The following is a 19,188-nucleotide window of genomic DNA, read 5'->3' on the forward strand; positions in this document are numbered from 1 at the left end:
CCAGAAAAAGACACTTGGAGTCTGTGATGCATGTTTTGGATGGTTGTCATCACTGGAACAGCTGTAAGGAAGTAACCTGGACTGAGATGCTGAGAATTAGTCAGACATGAAGCCAGAACCCTCTTCCAGCCCTGCTGCAAAGGAATGTAAGACAATAATGATATCACATGGCTGTGTCCATGCAGTTACAAGGTCCGGTTGAGTGGGACAGACAAGGGCTGGAGTTGATGACAGGGAGAAATTCTGGAGGCTTGCCATGGCCCATTGATGCCGGATCATAAAGAATGGATGGGATTGGGTGGGAGAAGGCATTCCTGTGAAGGAGAGTAGGAGGTCTCAGACCCTGCAGGGTAGGAATTTACCAGGAAAAAGATTCAAAGCAGCACAGCAGAGCCTGTGAGTGGGCAGATAGTAGCTGCTCCCTTCGGAAAGGTTAAAATATGTGCTAGCTTTGCCTGGCTGTTGTTGGGGAATTTGTTACATAGGCAGCCAGTAGTTGTAGATATGGAGGCAGAGGGCCGACAGCATACGAGCCCATAATGGAATATTCTTATTTGGGACAGACTGTAGCCAGTAGGTTACAGGTCTCTTAGTTGAGGTGAGATGTTGTAAGCATTGACTTTAAGGTGATGGCAGCAGGACCAGAAAGAGAATGGTAACTTCTGTGTGTGTGCATGTACATCTATGTGTGGGGACACTTTTTCTGTATCTTGAGCAAAAGAGGAAATCGTTTCTCAACTAAGCAAAATTGAGACGTTTCTGAAGATATAGAACTTACATATTTTTGTTGCTGGTTAAGATAAACTTTCTCTTCCTGAGAGAAATGGACCTTGTCAAGAGATCTTTTCCCCTCTGACTTTACTTGGGAAAAGACTTTGGAAGTTTTGGGTGTTGCTGGGTGACAGAGGTTGAAAGCAAAGGAGAAGGAATTGGAGAATCTCATTACAGCTGTTTTTTTTTCTGCTTTGATCCATTCCCATTACAGAAAAGATAGAAGAGATCTACAAGGCGTTTATTAAGGAATCTGGTATCCAGTTCAGCGAGCTGGAGGGACAGGTGCTTCAGTTCCATCTCAGTAACCTGGAGTATGCCTGTGGCAGCAACCTCCACCAGGTGCGGTTGAGTTTTGTGAAAGGTGTGCTCTGAAAATACTTGGTTTAGGCCAGGCGCGGTGGCTCACGCCTGTAATCCCAGCACTTTGGGAGGCTGAGGTGGGCGGATCATGAGGTCAGGAGATCGAGACCATCCTGGCCAACATGCTGAAACCCCATCTCTACTAAAATACAAAAAGTTAGCTGGGCGTGGTGGTGCACGCCTGTAGTCCCAGCTACTTGGGAGGCTGAGGCAGGGGAATTGCTTGAACCCGGGAGGCGGAGGTCGCAGTGAGCCAAGATCATGCCACTGCACTCCAGCCTGGAGTCTCAAAAATTAAAAAAAAAAAAAAGAGAGTACTTGTTTGTGTGTATGTGTTTTGTGTGTCAAAATATTGAATTTGCGCTGGTTTGGATAAACAGGAAAGAATGGTTCTGCTTAAAAGTTTGAAAACCATGACTTCTGAGCATATTAACCCTATAGTGGTTTTGGTTGTTTTTTCAACTTTTTTTTTTTTTTTAAGCAAGAGAAACTCCTCTTCAGATAATGCTTGTGAAAGAAGCTCAATACATTAAAAACAAAGGAAGAGGCTGGATGCAGTGGCTCACCTCTGTAATCCTAGCACTTTGAGAGGCCAAGGCATGTGGATTGGTTGAGCCCGGGAGTTTAAGACCACCTTGGACAACATGGCAAAACTCTGTCTCTACAAAAAAAAAAAAAAAAAGCTGGGCTTGGTGGCATGCGCCTGTAGTCTCAGCTACGTGGGAGGCTGAGGTGGGATTGCTTGATTCCAGGAGGTTAGAGCTGCAGTTAGCTGTGATGGTGCTGCCACACTCCTGCCTGGGTGCTAGAGTGAGACCCTGTCTTGGGGAAAAAAAGAAGAAATCAATCACTCCAAAGGACGGAGGGCTACGGGGCTGAATCAGAGCAGGGTCTCTTATTTTGTTCTTATTTTTTGTGGAGATGGGGTCTTGCTATGTTCCCTAGTCTGATCTTGAACTCCTGGCTTCAAGTGATCCTCCTGCCTCGGCCTCCCAAAATGCTGGGATTACAGGCGTGAGCCGCTGCACCAGGACTTGGTCTCTTTAACTACCCTCCTTTCCCTGACCTCTGCAGAGGGCCTTGTGTCATTTCTGTGGAACCTTGGAGTCTAAAACAAAACACTGCTCTCAAGAAGCCAACATAGAGTATCCTTGCAAGTCTAGTCTGTTTACCTTGTTAAAGTCAATTTAAGCTTGCCTGACTCATTTAACCAACTGTGAACTGAATACTCCAGTATTCTGTATTTTGAATAGAACTCCACGGATGAGTTCAGAGGCCCCTTTGGGACCTCTCCATTTCTGCTTGGTTTTGCATTGTGATTGGAATCGTGCTGTTTTCCAAAATCGTGCTGGGTTTCTACTCTGTAGAGCTTCCATGTTGAGGACAGGTAGCATATTTATAAATGTTGATCAAATACAGTTTTACCCTCATAGAATTCTACTTTGCCAGAGTTGTCAATACATAAAATCAGCTTCTGTTGTTATCAAGTCATATAACAAGTCATATGGACCTTTTGTTCTCAAATAAACTTTCCTCCAATAAAATTATCAAGATTTCCTCCCCGCAATGGTGGTCTCTGCCTGGGCTGGTCTGCCCATCTCCTGCCCTCCTGCCTTGGTGACTATTCCTACCTGGAGCTCCTCGTATTGGCCCTCAGGCACAGGCGCAAGGATTTACACAGCTGTGTCCCCTGCCTCTCTTGTTTCCCAGGTATCTGCTCGCTCCTGGGACCACAATGAGTTCTTTGCCCAGTTTGCTGGTGACCACACTCTGCTAACTCCCGGGTACTCGGTGATAATTGAAAAACTGGCAGAAGGGCTAGACATTCGACTCAAATCTCCAGTGAGTATCAACTGCTGGGAGGCTCTGGCTCTGCCTTGTTTGGGGAGGATGTGAAGTTCTGAGCATGCGGCTCACGCAGGAGAATGGGGCTGGCTTTGGTGTTTAGCCAGGGTCTGGAAGTACTTTTGTGGCTCATTCGTAGCCTGTTTAGCATTATCCATGTCAGTGAGGCAGCTGCTGCTGCTTGGAAACCGTAGTGGCCCCAGTGCATTTCTATTAAGAAGTTATTCAAATTGCTCACAACCTTCCTAACCCAGTGCAGTTATTTTCACTTTAAAATTTTCCCTCCAAATCTTTGTCTCCGTGCATTTGTATTGTGTGCTATTGTAATCATGGGGGTGATAACTTATCCGTATTTCACTTCACACCATATTATAACTATTTTCTATATTCTGGCACAGTATTTATTTTGTATATTCTGACCTAACTCCCTGAGTTCAGCTATAACAATTGTTTAGATCTCTGAATGCCAGGAAAAGATTCCCCTTAGCCTTGGAGATGTACATTCATGTAATAGGAGAATCGGAAAGGATCCTGGATCCTGTGGTTCCATCCCTCACTTTCTGTCATAATTGCTTTTTGGGCAGGTGCAGAGTGTTGATTATTCTGGAGATGAAGTGCAGGTTACCACTACAGACGGCACAGGGCATTCTGCACAAAAGGTAAGAGCTAGGGCAGTACAAGCGTGGGTAGCAACCCTTGCTGCCAGGGGCTTGGAGGGAAGGAGAAATCTTTCCTATCAAGGAGTTTGCCTTTGGGAATCTGCCTGGAGCCTTGTTGGATTTCTGGTAAGTTATATATCTCCACTTAATAGTGTGTAGATACGCAAAGCTGGCTTCATTGCTCTAACACTGTATAGATACATGGCAGATGGAATTCTGAATTGCATTCCTTGAGGTGAGTTCTAGAGCACGTTAGTCCTGAGAGTTGAACAACAAAAAACATTCCTTGGTCAAATAAGTTTGGCAAGGCCAAGTAAGTTTGGGAAGTATTGTATATGATACTCTACTTTTAGAGTTAAATAGGAGTTGTATAGGGTTAAATAGAAGTATATTAAAGGCTCTGAGAAGTCCTGCATTGAAGAAATCTATCTTACTTCATTAAAGAAATCTGTTTTACTTTTATTTTGTGCTCTCCACATTTTGTTTTTAACCACGGAATCCTTTTTCAGATCAAGAAAGTTGTATTTTCATCTTGAAATCTTGAAACTGTCAGAAGTACTTTTATATGGCTTAAGTTTTTTGTAAACAGCTTTAGTAGGTGAACAGTACAAGGTACTGCTGAATTGAATACCTGAAATCACACTGAGATTTATAGTACTGGAGAATAAAGGTGCCTGCTTGGGTTAGAAGGGATTTAGTAAACCTTGAAAATTTAAGTTTAGTTGTATCTTAAGTGACTATGAAAAAATGTAATTGATGAACTATCACTAGTTCTGAGACTTGCTATGCTTCCTGCACTTCAGCTATCTAAAACTTGTTTCATAGTCCTTGGTTTTCATACAGAAATAAAGGAGTGCGCATCACATGGGAAAGACAGGTCTAGGGGAATGAGTTAGAGTTGGGGCAGGGGGTCCTAACATTACTCCTGCCATTAAACAACTAGGAGATTTTGGGCAGCAATCCCTGGGCTGCACTTCAGAATCACCTGGGAGGTGCTTACAAAGAAAGGTTGCAAAGCCCCACCCTGATACATTCTTGTTGAATTGGCCTTGCTTTTTTGTTTTTTTCAGAGACAGGGTCTCGGTCTGTTGCCCAGGCTGGAGTGCAATGGCACAGTCATAGCTCACTGTAGCCTCGAGCACTTGGGCTCAAGGGATCCTCTCACCTGAGCCTCCCTCGAGTAGCTGGGACTACAGGCATGCACCACCATGCCCGGCTAGTCGTATTTTTAAAGCTTCTCAAGTGATTCCTGTGTGCAGCTGTGGTTAAGAACCTTGTCTGCAGTGACCTTCTCTGTAAGCTCTTAATAGGTTCTGCCTGGTGGTAAACAGTGTTTAAAAATACTACCTTTTAAAATTGCAAGTCATCCGACAGTTCAGCCTCTGCCGTTCTGTGGCTCCGCTTCTTGGTGTCTGGGACAGCAAGCTGGTTATGACCCCCGTCCTTCGCTGACCCTGGCCAGTACTTGTGCCTTTCTGTGTTTGTATTCCAGCCTTCTGGAGAAATTAGGGCACAGCTTCAGGCTGCACTTTGAGATGTTTAAAACAAATATTTTTCTTGTAGCTAGCACACATCACAGTTTGCATTGGAAGTTTCCCTAAGCTTGTAAGAGAAAAATTTTCAACCTAACGTGATAGACCAGTGAACCTCTGGCAAACTCACTCAGTCTAGGCTGCTTCCATTGACATCTCGCTTTAGTTCCTTACTAGGATGTGTTTATATCATTTGCCTATTTGTTTACCCAAGATTTATCTTTCTTTTTTTTCTACAGGGTCTTATTCTGTTGCCCAAGCGGAAGTGCAGTGGTGCAGTTTGTAGCTCACAGCAGCCTTAAACTCCTGGGCTTGAGTAGTTCTCCCACCTCAGCCTCCTGTGTAACTGGGACCACAGGCACATGCCACCACACCCAGCTAATTAAAAAAATTTTTTTTATAGAGACAGTGTCTCCCTATGTTGTCCAGGCTGGTCTTGAACTCATGGTCTTAAGCAATCCTCTCGCCTTGGCCTCCCAAAGTGCTGGGATTATAGGTGTGAGCCACTGCACCTGGGCTACTCAAGTTCTTATGCTTTTCAGTGCTCTTTTGTCATTAAGAAAACATCTAGATTTTTGGGCATGGTGGCTCACGCCTGTAATCACAGCACTTTGGGATGCTGAGGTGAGAAGATGGCTTGAGGCCAGGAGTTTGAGACCAGCCTGGGCAACATGGTGAGACCCGGTCTCTACAAAACAAAAAGATCACCACCATGGGTGTGGTGGTGTACACCCGTGGTCCCAGCTACTCCAAGAAGCTGAGGCGAGAGGATCACTTGAGCCCAGGAGTTTGAGGCTGCTCTGAGCTGTGATCATGCCATTGTACGCCAGCTGGGGCAACAGAGCAAGACCCTGTCTCTTTAAAAAAAGGGAAAAAAATCTAGATTTTATTTATTTTCTTGTAGTTCTTATATATAATTTAATTGGATAGTAATTGGTTTTTTGTTGTGGTTTGCCTGATTTTTTTTTTTTGGTTGCATAGTAATTATCTATAAATAGATTATAAACTTCTTGATGATAGAGAACATATTTTATACTTTATAAAATTTTCATGTGGCAGAAAATAGTGACAAAATCACAGAACTCTGAGCTTCCTGTGATCCTAGAATTGAGAGTTAAGCCAAATATACAACATACAACATCTTTGAAGGCTCGGGTAGATCAGGTGGCTGGTCTTCAACTCCATTCCAGTCTGAGCCTAGGGTGTCATCCTGTACTGCAGATATCAGGAAGTAAATATGCACACCCTTCCTCAACTCCTTACAGCAGGTTTCTAAACATCATCCAGCCCAGGCAATCCGATGCACTCGCATGAGATTTAGAAGGTATAGGTTGACTTTCGCTTCCCTTCTGCTGCCTCTGTTGGAGAGCACACAATGGTGGAGGTGTTTGGCTCTTCTGCAGCAGGGTTCATGAAAGTCACAGGGTTTAGTCAGTAACCACAAGTCAAGAAGGAGGCCGTAAGGCATGCATTTTGCTGGTGCACATTGTTCTGTAGGTGGCGTGATTCTGGAGCTGGCAGTAGTAGTAATGGCGTCCTGATTGTAGCAGCAGTAATGGGGTCTGGAGCCAGAAATATCCAATTCCTAATGTTTGTGATGTGCTTTACCACTTATGAAACATATTGATGTATCTTGTAAATTTTAGTTTTAAAGCATCACCCTAATTCTCAGAGGTTAGTGGGGCAGATACTACCTTCATTTTATAGAGGGATGGCAGAGATGAGTAGCAGGCTTGGCCACACAGTAGAATGTATCAGGAATGATGCACAAAGCACTCCTGACTCCATAGTTAGGGCTCTTTCCTCCCCAAGTACTGCTTTGCAGGGTTGGGTTCTGCTGACGCTTTTTTTTTTTTTTTTTTTGAGACGGTGTCGCTGTGTCACCCAGGCCACTCTGTCACCCAGGCTGGAGTGTAGTGGTGCAATCTTGGCTCACTGCAACCTCTGCCTCCCGGGTTCAAGAGATTCTCCCACCTCAGCCTCCCGAGTAGCTGGGATTACAGGCACCTGCCACCACACCTGGCTAATTTTTGTATTTTTGTACAGATGGGGTTTCACCATGTTGGCCAGGCTGGTCTCGATCTTCTGACCTCAGATGATCTGCCCACCTCAGCCTCTCAAAGTGCTGGGATTACAGGCATGAACCACTGCACCTGGCTTCTGCTGACTCTTCTTATCCAAGATTATTATTCGCCATCAGTACATTTTTTTTTTGCAGATTCTTCCCTGTGGTTGCCACTTCTGCTTAGCCAGGCACTGGCACCCTTGTGCAGTGAACAACCTGCACAGTTGCACATGGCAGCCCTGTTCTTGCCAATATAACAGCGTGGGTTTTTGATACTGGTGTAGTTGTACTGTGAGGTTCTGTTGCTCTTTGTGTGTTAACTGTTAATTATTTTCCACAGGTGTTAGTCACTGTACCACTGGCTTTACTACAGAAAGGTGCCATTCAGTTTAATCCACCGTTGTCAGAGAAGAAGATGAAGGCTATCAACAGCTTAGGCGCAGGCATCATTGAAAAGGTGACTTTTAAATGACTTCATCCTCAGAAAGAGATTAATGTCAGATGATAGATGTTCACTTCTGATATGGAGAAGTAGGGGGTACTATTTGAATACAAATAAAATTCAAAGATTTCCTTGTCATTTGAGTAATTGTTGATGAAGAACACAAAAGAATATCAAAACGAAAGGAGCAGAGCTGGCTGAGGTCTGTGGGTTTTGACTTTAGGAGAAAGAATCTTGTTATTCAGAATTTGAATTTGGGATAAGCAATTCTTTTATCTCTTTTTTTTCCCCCCTTCTGCTTGCTTTCTGGTCTGCTTTCCACTCGTTGGCCCCAGTGAGGACAGTGGTTTATTTCTCCTGCCTTTAATATCTCCTGTAGCAGAATGTGCCAGTGCTGCAGCAGATTCTGACACACCTATGAGTAGTGAGAGTTTAACTTAGGGACATATGCCCAGGAGTGAGTCTTAGGAATGCTGGGTGTCTTCAGACTAGCTTGTAGGCTGCCAGTGAGTTCCATTATCCATGGGAATGGAACTGAATGGCATCAAAAGCAAGGAGCTGGGCTGGGCGCGGTGGCTCACGCCTGTAATCCCAGCACTTTGGGAGGCCGAGGAGGGTGGATCACCTGAAGTCAGGAGTTAGAGACCATCCTGACCAACATGGTGAAATCTTGTCTCTACTAAAAATACAAAATTAGCTGGGCGTGGAGGTGTGCGCCTGTAATCCCAGCTACTTGGGATGCTAAGGCAGGAGAATCACTTGAACCCGGAAGGTGGAGGCTACAGTGAGCCAAGATTGCTCCATTGCACTCCCACCTGGGCAACAATAGCAAAACTCCGTCTCAAACCACCTCCCCCCCAAAAAAGAAAAGAAAAAAGCAAGGAGTTCACAAGGAGAAAAGGAGGTGAGGAAAATGGAAAGAGCGGTGCTTGGGTTTGTTCTTTCGGGCAGCGTGTGTGTGAGAGTAGAGCTACAGCTCGCTGCTGACAGATTGTGTGTGGTTTTGTGACGACAAACACCTAACCATCTTTCTTTTGCTCACTTTGCAGATTGCCTTACAATTTCCATATAGATTTTGGGACAGTAAAGTTCAAGGGGCTGACTTTTTTGGTCACGTTCCTCCCAGTGCCAGCAAGCGAGGGCTTTTTGCTGTGTTCTATGACATGGATCCCCAGGTAAAAGCATTCGTGAACTGTGGTTTGAATTTCCGTCTTAAAGTTTAGAACTTGATGTGATAATTACTCACCTGTCAAACTCAGGAACTAACGAACATTGTGGAGACCCTTAGTCTATGTTTATATTCTGGGAGGACACTTGGACTGGACATTTTCCTATAGGAAAGGAGCCCCAGTATTTGCTATGGCTTTTTTTTTTTTTTTTTGAGACAGTCTTCCTCTGTCACCAGGCTGGAGTGCAGTGGAATGCACAATCTCGGCTCACTGTAACCCCCCCACTCCTGGGTTCAAGCCTTTCTTCTGGCTCAGCCTCCCGAGTAGCTGGGATTACAGGTGCCCACCACCACACCCAGCTAATTTTTGTATTTTGAGTAGAGATCAGGTTTCACCATGTTGGTCAGGATGGTCTTCTGACCTCGTGACCTGCCAGCCTTGGCCTCCCAAAGTGCTGGGATTACAGGCGTGAGCCACCGCACCCGGCCATGTCTTGTCTTCTTGAAGTCCTCATGTTGCTCCCTGGGACATGAATTGGATGCTTGTGGAAACTGTCATTTCAGGCTCTAGGGGAGTTCCTCTTAGGTGAAGTTGGAGACAGCAGAGAAAATGAGTGGTGCTTGGAACTTCCTCTGTTAGGGCCCTCTAGGGAACTGGGAAGGGGTGTATGATTGGTGAGGGAGGGTGTGAGTGTCAACAGATGTGAGAGCTGAGGGAAGGAAGGAGAGAGGAGAATGGCATACCCAGAGCTGGATGGTGGTCACTTTCCCTGCTGTCATGGCGCTGCCACGCAAAAGAATCACAGCGGTTTCTGACTTTCAATTTCAAGAAACTTTGTCTTAAAAGGTTTCACATAGGAGCTGAGGGCAGATTTTCTTTACCATTTGAGGGTTCTTTTTTTTTCATTGTTTTATCTGGAGATTTTCCTTCTCCATCTCTTTCTACTTCTTCTGAAGCAAGCTTTAATCAGTGAACAGCCAAGGGAACCCTAAATTTGCTATTTACATTTCTTAGTGTTTTTTTTTCCCCCCCAGCAGGAAGCAATAGATGGATGAATAGTGAATAGATGGATAAATAATGTGTGTTTGCGAGGAAAATGGACTGGCGAGTGACATGAGGATAAGGGGCAGCCAGAAATAGTGAAATTTAACTCGTGAGAGTAGGGCTCTTGGCCGGGCACAGTGGCTCATGCCTGTAATCCCAGCACTTTGGGAGGCCGAGGTGGGCAGATCACCTGAGGTCAGGGGTTTGAGACCAGCCTGGCCAACATGGTGAAACCCTGTCTCTACTGAAAATACAAAAATTAGTCGGGCATGGTGGCGGATGCCTGTAATCCCAGCTACTCGGGAGGCTGAGGCAGGAGAATCACTTGAACCCAGGAGGCAGAGGTTGCAGTGAGACAAGATTGCGCCATTGCACTCCAGCCTGGTGACATAGCAAAACTCTTGTCTCGATTAAAAAAAAAAAAAAAAAAAGTGAGGCCCTTATCTGTGGGAGCTGAGCACTCAGAGACTTTCTGCTTTTTTCCCTTTCATGTCTCCAGAAGAAGCACAGCGTGCTGATGTCTGTGATTGCTGGGGAGGCTGTCGCGTCCGTGAGGACCCTGGACGACAAACAGGTGCTGCAGCAGTGCATGGCCACGCTCCGGGAGCTGTTCAAGGAGCAGGTGAGAGAGAGAAAGCCCTCCCTGAAAGGGGCAAGCCATGCTTGCTATCCAGAGTGGATGTGGAAGCCCAGGCAGCCAGCGTCACTGAGAATCATGGGAAGGAAGGCAGAGGCCACAGTCTTCTTTCTTTCACAGTCCCACTGCCCACCTCAGCACTGAGATTAGTCTTGAGGGCTGTCATCACAGAGCACCACAGACTGGCTGCCTTAGACAACAGAAACATTCCTTACAGTTCTGGAGGCTGGAAGCCTGAGATCAAGGTGTCGGCAGGGTTGGTTTCTCCTAGGTCCTCTCTGCTTGGCTGGTAGATGCCATCTTCTCCCTGTGTCCTCACATGGGCTTCCCTCTGTGTGTGTCTGTGTCCTCATCTCCTCTTCTTATGAGGACACCAATCAGATTAGATTAAGGCTCACCCTGGCGACCTCACTTTAAAGTAATTACCCGTTGGAGACCCTGTCACGAAATACAGTCACATTCTGAGGGTCAGGGTGTCCACGTAGGAATTTGAGGGGGACATGATTCTGCCTGTAACAGTGCCCTGTGCCCTTTTTTACACAATTGTCTTCCTTTTTTTCTTCTCACATCATACACACTTCCTTTTTTTTTTTTTTTTTTGGTAAGGATATAAAAGGCTCAGTATTTTCTACATGAATTCTATATTTACTGAAGCCCTACAAGCTTTGACTACAGCTTTCCTTTTCAGAGGAGCCTTGTCCAGCTTTTTAAAATATCCCACACATGCAGATAGTCTCTTTTCTCCAAGGAGCTCAGGATACTTTGTTTGCCAGTGTACTAAATCTCACCATCTCTGGAGATTGTAAATGGCCATGGCCTATGTCTTTTTCAAATAAAGGAGCAGAAATAGAAGTGAAATGACTCAAAAGTTACATAAATTAAAGAGAAAAGGGCATTCAGATATGTTGCTTATTTTATTTCATTTTAATTTATTTATTTCTGAGACGGAGTCTCTTTCACCCCGGCTGGATTGCAGTGGCACAATTTTGGCTCACGGCAAACCTCCGCCTCCTGGGTTCAAGCGATTCTCCTGCCTCAGCCTCCCGAGTAGGCTGGGATTACAGGCGTGCTCCACCACACCCGGCTAATTTTTGTATGTTTTATTTTGTATTTTCAGTATTTTTAGTAGAGACAGGGTTTCACCATGTTTGCCTGACTGGTCTCGAACTCCTGACCTCAAGTGATCGGCCTACCTCGGCCTCCCAAAGTGCTGGGATTACAGGCGCTCTGAGCCACTGTGTGGCCGGCCTTGTTGCTAATTTATATGAGAGGATCTATCTAGTGATGCAATCCCTTGGTTGGAGTTTTTGTTCAAAAGTTTGTTTTTTACATTAGTTGTTTGGAACTTAGCATACCGTTTCTATAGAAATATTATTCATGGTGATGCTTGTTGGAGGCCAGTTGACAAATTACAGTCATTCTCTCTTACTCGAGGCTTTGCTTTCGTAGTTACAGTTACTGTGGTAAACCAAGGTCTGAAAATATTTGATGGAAAATTCCAGAAATAGATTCCTAAGTTTTCAGTCATGCACCGTTCTGAAGAGTGTGTCCAGTACCTCCACACTGTAGATGTTGCCTGCCCTTTAGTCACTCAAGGGTCATCTGTTACCAGAGCCATGTTCACATACCTTTTATTTCAGTATAGCGTTATAATTGGTCTATTATTATTGTCATTAATCTCGGTACCTAATGTATAAATGAAACTTTATCATACGTATGAATAGGAAAAAACATTGTATAGTATCGGTCCTGTCCATGGTTTCAGGCATCCACTGCGGGTCATGGAACATATTCCTGGCAGAGAAGAGGGGACTGCTATATTTTAAATTGAGTGAATGTGAAACATACCCTGGTATCACTGTTTTGTGGAGAACCCTGTTGAGAATTCCAGCCTGTGATCCTGAGACTCCACCTTTCCCTTTTCTTCTTGGGCCAGAGACTCCTTTCTGTTGCCACCCGATGGAAAAGGGAAGGCCCAAACTCTTAGCCATGGGTGATAGCCCCCAGTAGAGCGAGTGTGTGTCCCGGGCAGAAGGAGGAGGTATAGAAGTGAGGGAAGTGTGTGTGGGCGGTGGGGCAGGAGAGAGAGGATAATATGCAGATACCGGCCTGGGTAGATTTAAAGGCAGCAGGAGGAACATCTTGAGAACTGTTTCAGAATGATACAGGAATGGGCAGGGGGCAAAATGTACGAGTTGGGTTGCACCATGTCTACGTCCCTTCTTGATTCTACTTCATCATTCCTTTCTATTGGACACAGGAGGTCCCAGATCCCACAAAGTATTTTGTCACCCGGTGGAGCACAGACCCATGGATCCAGATGGCATACAGTTTTGTGAAGACAGGTGGAAGTGGGGAGGCCTACGATATCATTGCCGAAGACATTCAGGGAACCATCTTTTTTGCTGGTGAGGTATGGATCTTGATTCCAAACCCAAGTACTTGTATTTTGATTTCTTTTTCATCTCAAATGATATCTGCCCAGAGTTCAAAAACCAATTCAAATAGTGTCAAAAGTCTTATGACCACAGACAGCAGAAGCCTTCTCACCGTCCTCTTCTTGCTCCCAGAGGCAGCCGTTTTTAACCTTCCAGCTATTCCTTCTGGACTTCACTTCATATTTTGAAAGTCTTTATATTGCATCTCTTTTTCTTTTTCGTTTTTTTTGAGACAGGGTCTCGCTCTGTGGCTCGGACTGGAGTGCAGTGGTGCCATCCCAGCTCACTGCAGCCCCAAACTCCCAGGCGACACTCCCACCTCAGCCTCCCAAGTAGCTGGGACTGCAGGCATGTGCCACCAAGCCTGGCTAGTTTTTTAAAAAAATTTTTTGTAGAGATGGGGTCTGTGGTGTTGCCCAGGCTGGCCTCAAACCCGTGGCCTTAAGCAGCCCTCCCACCTCAGCCTCCCAGTGTTAGGATTATAGGTGTGAGCCACCATGCCCAGCCTATGAGTCATCTTCTGATTTAACATTACACAGACATTATTGACTGCCTCCCTATTGGGTTAAAGACTTAGCCTGTTCAGCGTCTGCACCATTTGCTCAACATGGTTATTTCACACTTTTCATTAAATTGGTGTCAGTATTTATTTACGTGGCTGTGTAAATGTTGTTTACTGCCGAGCCAAGGAGGTGTCCATTGATACCTTCTTACACAGTTTTCTGTTTTCTTGGTAGTTATAATGGCTCCTTTGGTCATTAGCTTAATTCCTTTGTACCTCTCCCCATGTCTCCCATACCCTGCGTTTGTCTCTCATTTACAGTTGACACTGTCTGAGCTGGCCTGCTAGCTCCAGTCCCTGAAATGTCCCCTTCCTGAGTCCTCTTCGCTCTGCTCTGGTCCACACTGGTCGACCTCTGAGATGACTGCAGAGCGTCCTCCTGGGTCTCTCTATTTTATTTTATTTTATTGAGACAGAGTCTCGCTCTGTCACCTAGGCCAGTGCAATCTCGGCTCACTGCAAGCTCTGCCTCCTGGGTTCACGCCATTCTCCTGCCTCAGCCTCCTGAGTAGCTGGGACTACAGGCGCTGCCACCACACCCAGCTAATTTTTTGTATTTTTAGTAGAAACGGGGTTTTGGCCGGGCGCGGTGGCTCAAGCCTGTAATCCCAGCACTTTGGGAGGCTGAGACGGGCGGATCACGAGGTCAGGAGATCGAGACCATCCTGGCTAACATGGTGAAACCCCGTCTCTACTAAAAAAATACAAAAAAACTAGCCGGGCGAGGTGGCAGGCGCCTGTAGTCCCAGCTACTTGGGAGGCTGAGGCAGGAGAATGGCGTGAACATGGGAGGCGGAGCTTGCAGTGAGCTGAGATCCGGCCACTGCACTCCAGCCTGGGCGACAGAGCAAGACTCCGTCTCAAAAAAAAATAAAGAAACGGGGTTTCACTGTGTTAGCCAGGATGGTCTCGATCTCCTGACCTCATGATCTGCCCGCCTCTGCCTCCCAAAGTGCTGGGATTACAGGCTTGTGAGCCACCGCGCCCGGCCGGGGTCTCTCTTTGTTAAAATCACTCTCCAGCACTGGGCCTTTATTTCCAGGATCCCTCTTTCTTGATTTACTTCTGTTGAAAAATGTTTTGCTATTCTGATTTCTGATCCTTTTACTTCATTTTCTTATTTATCTGCTCAAATAAAGATGAGTTTTTCTTTCTTTCTAGAATTCTGTTCCGTATCTTGGAACTTTTTAATTGACCATCTGATTTTTCCTCTTTGCTATTATTCATCTCTTTCTCTACTTTTGGGGGAGATTTTAAAATCGTCCAACTCTCTAATTGACTTTTAAAATTTTGGCTTTTACTTTATGAGCACTTTCTTGTTTGCAGAATGTTCCTTTTTGGTAGCATCCTCTTGTTATAACTTGTTTCTAAGGTTTTAAAGCTTTGCATGTTTTTGCTTTTCTGCTCCCTCCCTCCCTGGTTTCCTCAGAGTCTCAGAGTTCCTATTTTGTGTGCTGTAGTCTTTGCCTGCTACGTGTCCAAATCCCTGATCCGTCACTGTCGGCTTAGATTTGAGCGAGGCATTTTTTTTTTTTAAATCTTTGTGAACGCTCCAGCAAGCTTATCAACCAATGGCCAGATTCCCAAACATCACTATCTGGGAACAGTTAGTTTCCTGTGTGGTGGAAGCTCAGCCCCTGGCATTGTGGGCACTGGAAGCTTCATTGTTAGTTATGAAGGCTTCATTTCACTTCATCCCCATTTTATTTGGTGCTTCCCCCTGATCTCTAAGTCACATCTCTGAGGAGTTGCAGCCGGTCAATGGGGAATCTGGTGAGGGACGTATTAATAATTGTTCTCTATAGTCTTTAAGCCAATCCTGTTTTTACCCCTTGCTAACCTCTGCCTCCATGGTTCCTCATACTTCCAATGACTGAGATTTTCTAAGAATTCTTTGGGATGAATTGGTTTGCTTTTTGTTGTTAAAACCCCTGCCCCCAACCCCAAACTTAAAATGAACTGTTATCACTCTTTCACCTGTGTTCCTACTTTGTCTAATATGGTTTGGAAGTACACATCTCATTGTTTCATCTAAAATATAGTTAATGTTTTTGTTTACAGAAGTATAACATCGGCCCGGTGTGATGACTCACGCCTGTAATCCCACCACATTGGGAGGCTGAGACAGGTGGATCACCTGAGGCCAGGAGTTTGAGAAGAGCCTGGCCAACATGGTGAAACCTGTTGCTACTAACAATACAAAAATTAGCCGGGCATGGTGGCGGGCACCTGTAGTCCCAGCTACTCAGGACGCTGAGGCAGAAGAATCACTTGAACCTGGAAGGCGGAGGTTGCAGTGAGCCAAGATCACGCCACTGCACTCCAGCCTGGGAGACAGAGACCCTTTCAAAACAAAACACAATAATGACATCTGAAAACCAGATGATTTTGATGACTCCTTGGCCTATGAAGACCTTACTCTGTGGAAAGGAGACAAAGGCTGCATGCCAGACAACAAATGCCAGCAGCTTCTGAGAGACAGCTGTTTCAGGCTGCTGTGCCTTAGGGTTATGAACATGGCCTAGATGGCGTCTTGCTTTCCTCTGCTGCTTTGATGCAATTATCATCTCGCCTTTTTCTTTTTTTTGAGATGGAGTCTCGCTCTGTCGCACAGGCTGGAGTGCAGTGGCGCAATCTTGGCTCACTGCAACCTCCGCCTCCTGGGTTCAAGTGATTCTGCCTCAGCTGATGTGCGCCACTGTGCCCGGCTAATTTTCGTATTTCTTTAGTAGAGATAGGGTTTAATCATGTTGGTCAGGCTGGTCTCAAACTCCTGACCTCAGATGATCTGCCTGCCTCGGCCTCCCAGTGTTGGGATTACATGCATGAGCCACCGTGCCCAGCCTACCTCGCCTTCTTCTAAAAACCTATTTCTGAGGCTTCTTTCCCTCACTGCCACTTTCTCCCCGTGACTAGTCACTGTATTCCTGCTGACGTAATCACTCCCCCATTCATTGAAGCCTTTGGCCCCTGGATGTTTTCCCTTCTACCCAGGCATCAGTTTGTGACTACACTTAACTTCACCTCTACATTTCTTATCCTCCATTTTCTGTGGTCTGTTCAGCTCCTCTTCAGCTACCCCTTTCCACAGCCACATCTCAGACCTTGTCATAATTACTTAAATCACCAATTCAGGGTTCCTCCTATCCTGTCCTCCCCTATCCTCCTGGTTCGCTTATTCTATTCCCACCCCAGCCATTCCTTGAGTGAGGTTCTACTGTCATTAAGTCGTTTTACTTCCTCCCAATCCAACAGCCCTCACTCACATTTGGTCTTTTTCTTACTGAACTTATGGTCCCTGGTCTAGCCTTTGAGTAACTTAATTCTCTACCCATTTTTTCTACCTATCTAGCAAAACTCTATCTGCGGCTTGGCTGAATTGCCTTTCATCTTTTGTACTTGTTTCGCCTGTGATTGTACCAGCTACATTACTTGTCTGATGGGAGGGATTGTGTCTTAATTATTCTTAACTCTAGTACCTGTCACATATAGATACTTAGTATTTTAAAGAGTGCTGCATAGTACTTCAAGATAGCATACACGAGTGAATTTGACAATGCATGGCTAGATAACCAGAAAAGTTCCAGTGTTACGATGGGTGAGTGTGAATATGAGCGCATAGGACTGGCACAAATCTTTGCTAGACCGGATAAAGTCTAAGCTTGTTTTACCTTTTGATATCGACTCAATTCTTTATGCATGATCTCCAATTATGTAATTATGTTTTACAGGCAACAAACAGGCATTTTCCACAAACTGTTACAGGGGCATATTTGAGTGGCGTTCGAGAAGCAAGCAAGATTGCAGCATTTTAAGAATTCGGTGGACCCAGCTTTCTTCTGTACCCCAGATGGGACAATTTGAATCACATATTAAACCTCAGTTTTGTAAGATGGGAAAAAACCCTCTCTACATAGCAAAACTGAAATGTTTCTAAGATGATATGATAATGTAAACCTATTTCATCACTCTGAAAGCACTGACTCCAAAAATCCTTATAAGCACTTAGATTTAATTGCATTTTCCATAGGTTCAACTACTGCTGAGAGTCTGGATTTCAGAATAAAGCAGAATATAAGTTTCAGTTGAGGCCGTGGATATGATTGTTCCATGGCTGGAAGTTCCCTTTAGATTTCACATTTTGTATGGCTGATCAATTTTCATACACTGAGAAACCAAGTCAATCAAGCAGGAATCATTTAAAAACCAGATAAAGCCATGTTTTTCTTCTGTGACAATTTATCAATATCTTTACCAATGAGCCTTAATATTTTTTATATAGCTCCAAGATTGAGCTTTTACTTAAAATTTAGATAGAACTTTTTTTGGATACAGCACAAACTCCAGTTGACAGTAAAATGAAGCTTCTAGGTATTTTATATTGTACATATTTCCTCCCATTGGGTGTTCAAAAGAAATTTAAATTCAAGTATCTTTTGTGGTAAAATGTTTTAGATTTGTGCACCCATTGGCAAAACAGTAAAGTTTCCAGATAGGTATTGCATCATTGAGAATGGAGCACAGATAGTGTGGGCCTCACACTATAGACACAGAATATACCTTTTTCTTAAAGCCAAATTTGGGTGATAGGACACTTTATCCTTAATTTTGGCAACCACTAGCAAAAAAACTTGTCAGAATAATTTAATCAAAGCCCCTCTCCCCTTCTTTTATTTAAAAGAACTGATTCAATCGCTAGAGATATTTTTGCAGACTTTTCTTTACAGTATTCCATAGGCAGGTCCACTGGAAAACTGCAGAAAAATGTGAGCTCTCCTGGTCAATAGCACATTTTATAAGCCATATTTTAAAGGCCTAAGAACATGGCAAGTATTCACTTTCCTTTTTTTAAAAACGCTCATGGCAGAAAACAGTTTAATAATATCTCCTTCTAAAATAAACACTGGTTTCAGGGTCTTCAGGATGCCTATTTTGCCAAGAAACTTCAGTATACAGGTTAGAAATATGCTTTTGTTTTTGAACAATAATTATATTGGTTTGCTTTAAAAAAAGGGAGTAAATGTGACTTTAAAGAGACTTCAAAATATTGAGTATTTTAAAAATTAAAAGTAGGTCAGTTTATAACGAGTAAATACCTAACACACAAAGAATGTGCAGTGAACCTCAGGCATTTAAGACACATCCCCCACCGCCCGCCCCTCCGAAGTATGGTCCAAAAACAAGCTAACAGCTGTATGTCTCAAAGAAGACAACTCTGATACTTAGGTTATTTGTTGAGACTCATTGGTACTGACTGGCAAGTATTCTGCTTTAAAGTATCATGTATTAAAATGTTTAGACAGCATGTGTTTTAAAGTGATAAATGTAAAATGTTAAGTTTGAAATGGTTAACAGTAAATTATTATGTTAGTTTCTAGGCACTTGAACTGTGCTACAAGTAGGGGAAAGCCTACTTTAAAGTATGGTAAATGTGTGTTTTAAAGTTCCTATCAAGTGACATACTTCATTTGATTTTTTGTTTAAGGAGCCGTGCAACTTTTTTCTTGTGTTACTTTGGATATGTTTTTTCAATGCCATCTGAAGATTTTGTAATTGAGTAGCAGTAAATATACAAATTTACCATGTTCTAACTACAGTTCATGAATAGCTGGTTGTGTAAAACTACTTAATAAAAAACTAGACTTTCAAATGTACTCTGTA

At 44.2% G+C, this 19,188-nt stretch overlaps 1 protein-coding gene across 2 annotated transcripts in view; it reads left to right on the plus strand.

Moving 5' to 3' along the window:
- KDM1B (lysine demethylase 1B) overlaps positions 1-19,181 on the plus strand; it is a 69,557-nt gene extending 50,376 nt beyond the window's left edge. Inside the window, exons 15-22 of one of the 2 annotated variants that reach the window (XM_025382445.1) lie at positions 986-1,113; positions 2,845-2,976; positions 3,564-3,638; positions 7,576-7,692; positions 8,727-8,852; positions 10,390-10,512; positions 12,788-12,940; positions 17,259-19,181. In XM_025382445.1, the coding sequence (XP_025238230.1) occupies positions 986-1,113; positions 2,845-2,976; positions 3,564-3,638; positions 7,576-7,692; positions 8,727-8,852; positions 10,390-10,512; positions 12,788-12,940; positions 17,259-17,342 (938 nt within the window). In that variant the 3' untranslated portion in view covers positions 17,343-19,181. The remainder of the gene's footprint in view (positions 1-985; positions 1,114-2,844; positions 2,977-3,563; positions 3,639-7,575; positions 7,693-8,726; positions 8,853-10,389; positions 10,513-12,787; positions 12,941-17,258) is intronic. The other variant, XM_025382446.1, reaches the window with a different exon arrangement.
- Positions 19,182-19,188: the final 7 nt, after the last annotated feature.

This window comes from Theropithecus gelada, chromosome 4, assembly GCF_003255815.1.
Source record: "Theropithecus gelada isolate Dixy chromosome 4, Tgel_1.0, whole genome shotgun sequence".
Classification (NCBI taxonomy): Eukaryota; Metazoa; Chordata; class Mammalia; order Primates; family Cercopithecidae; genus Theropithecus; species Theropithecus gelada.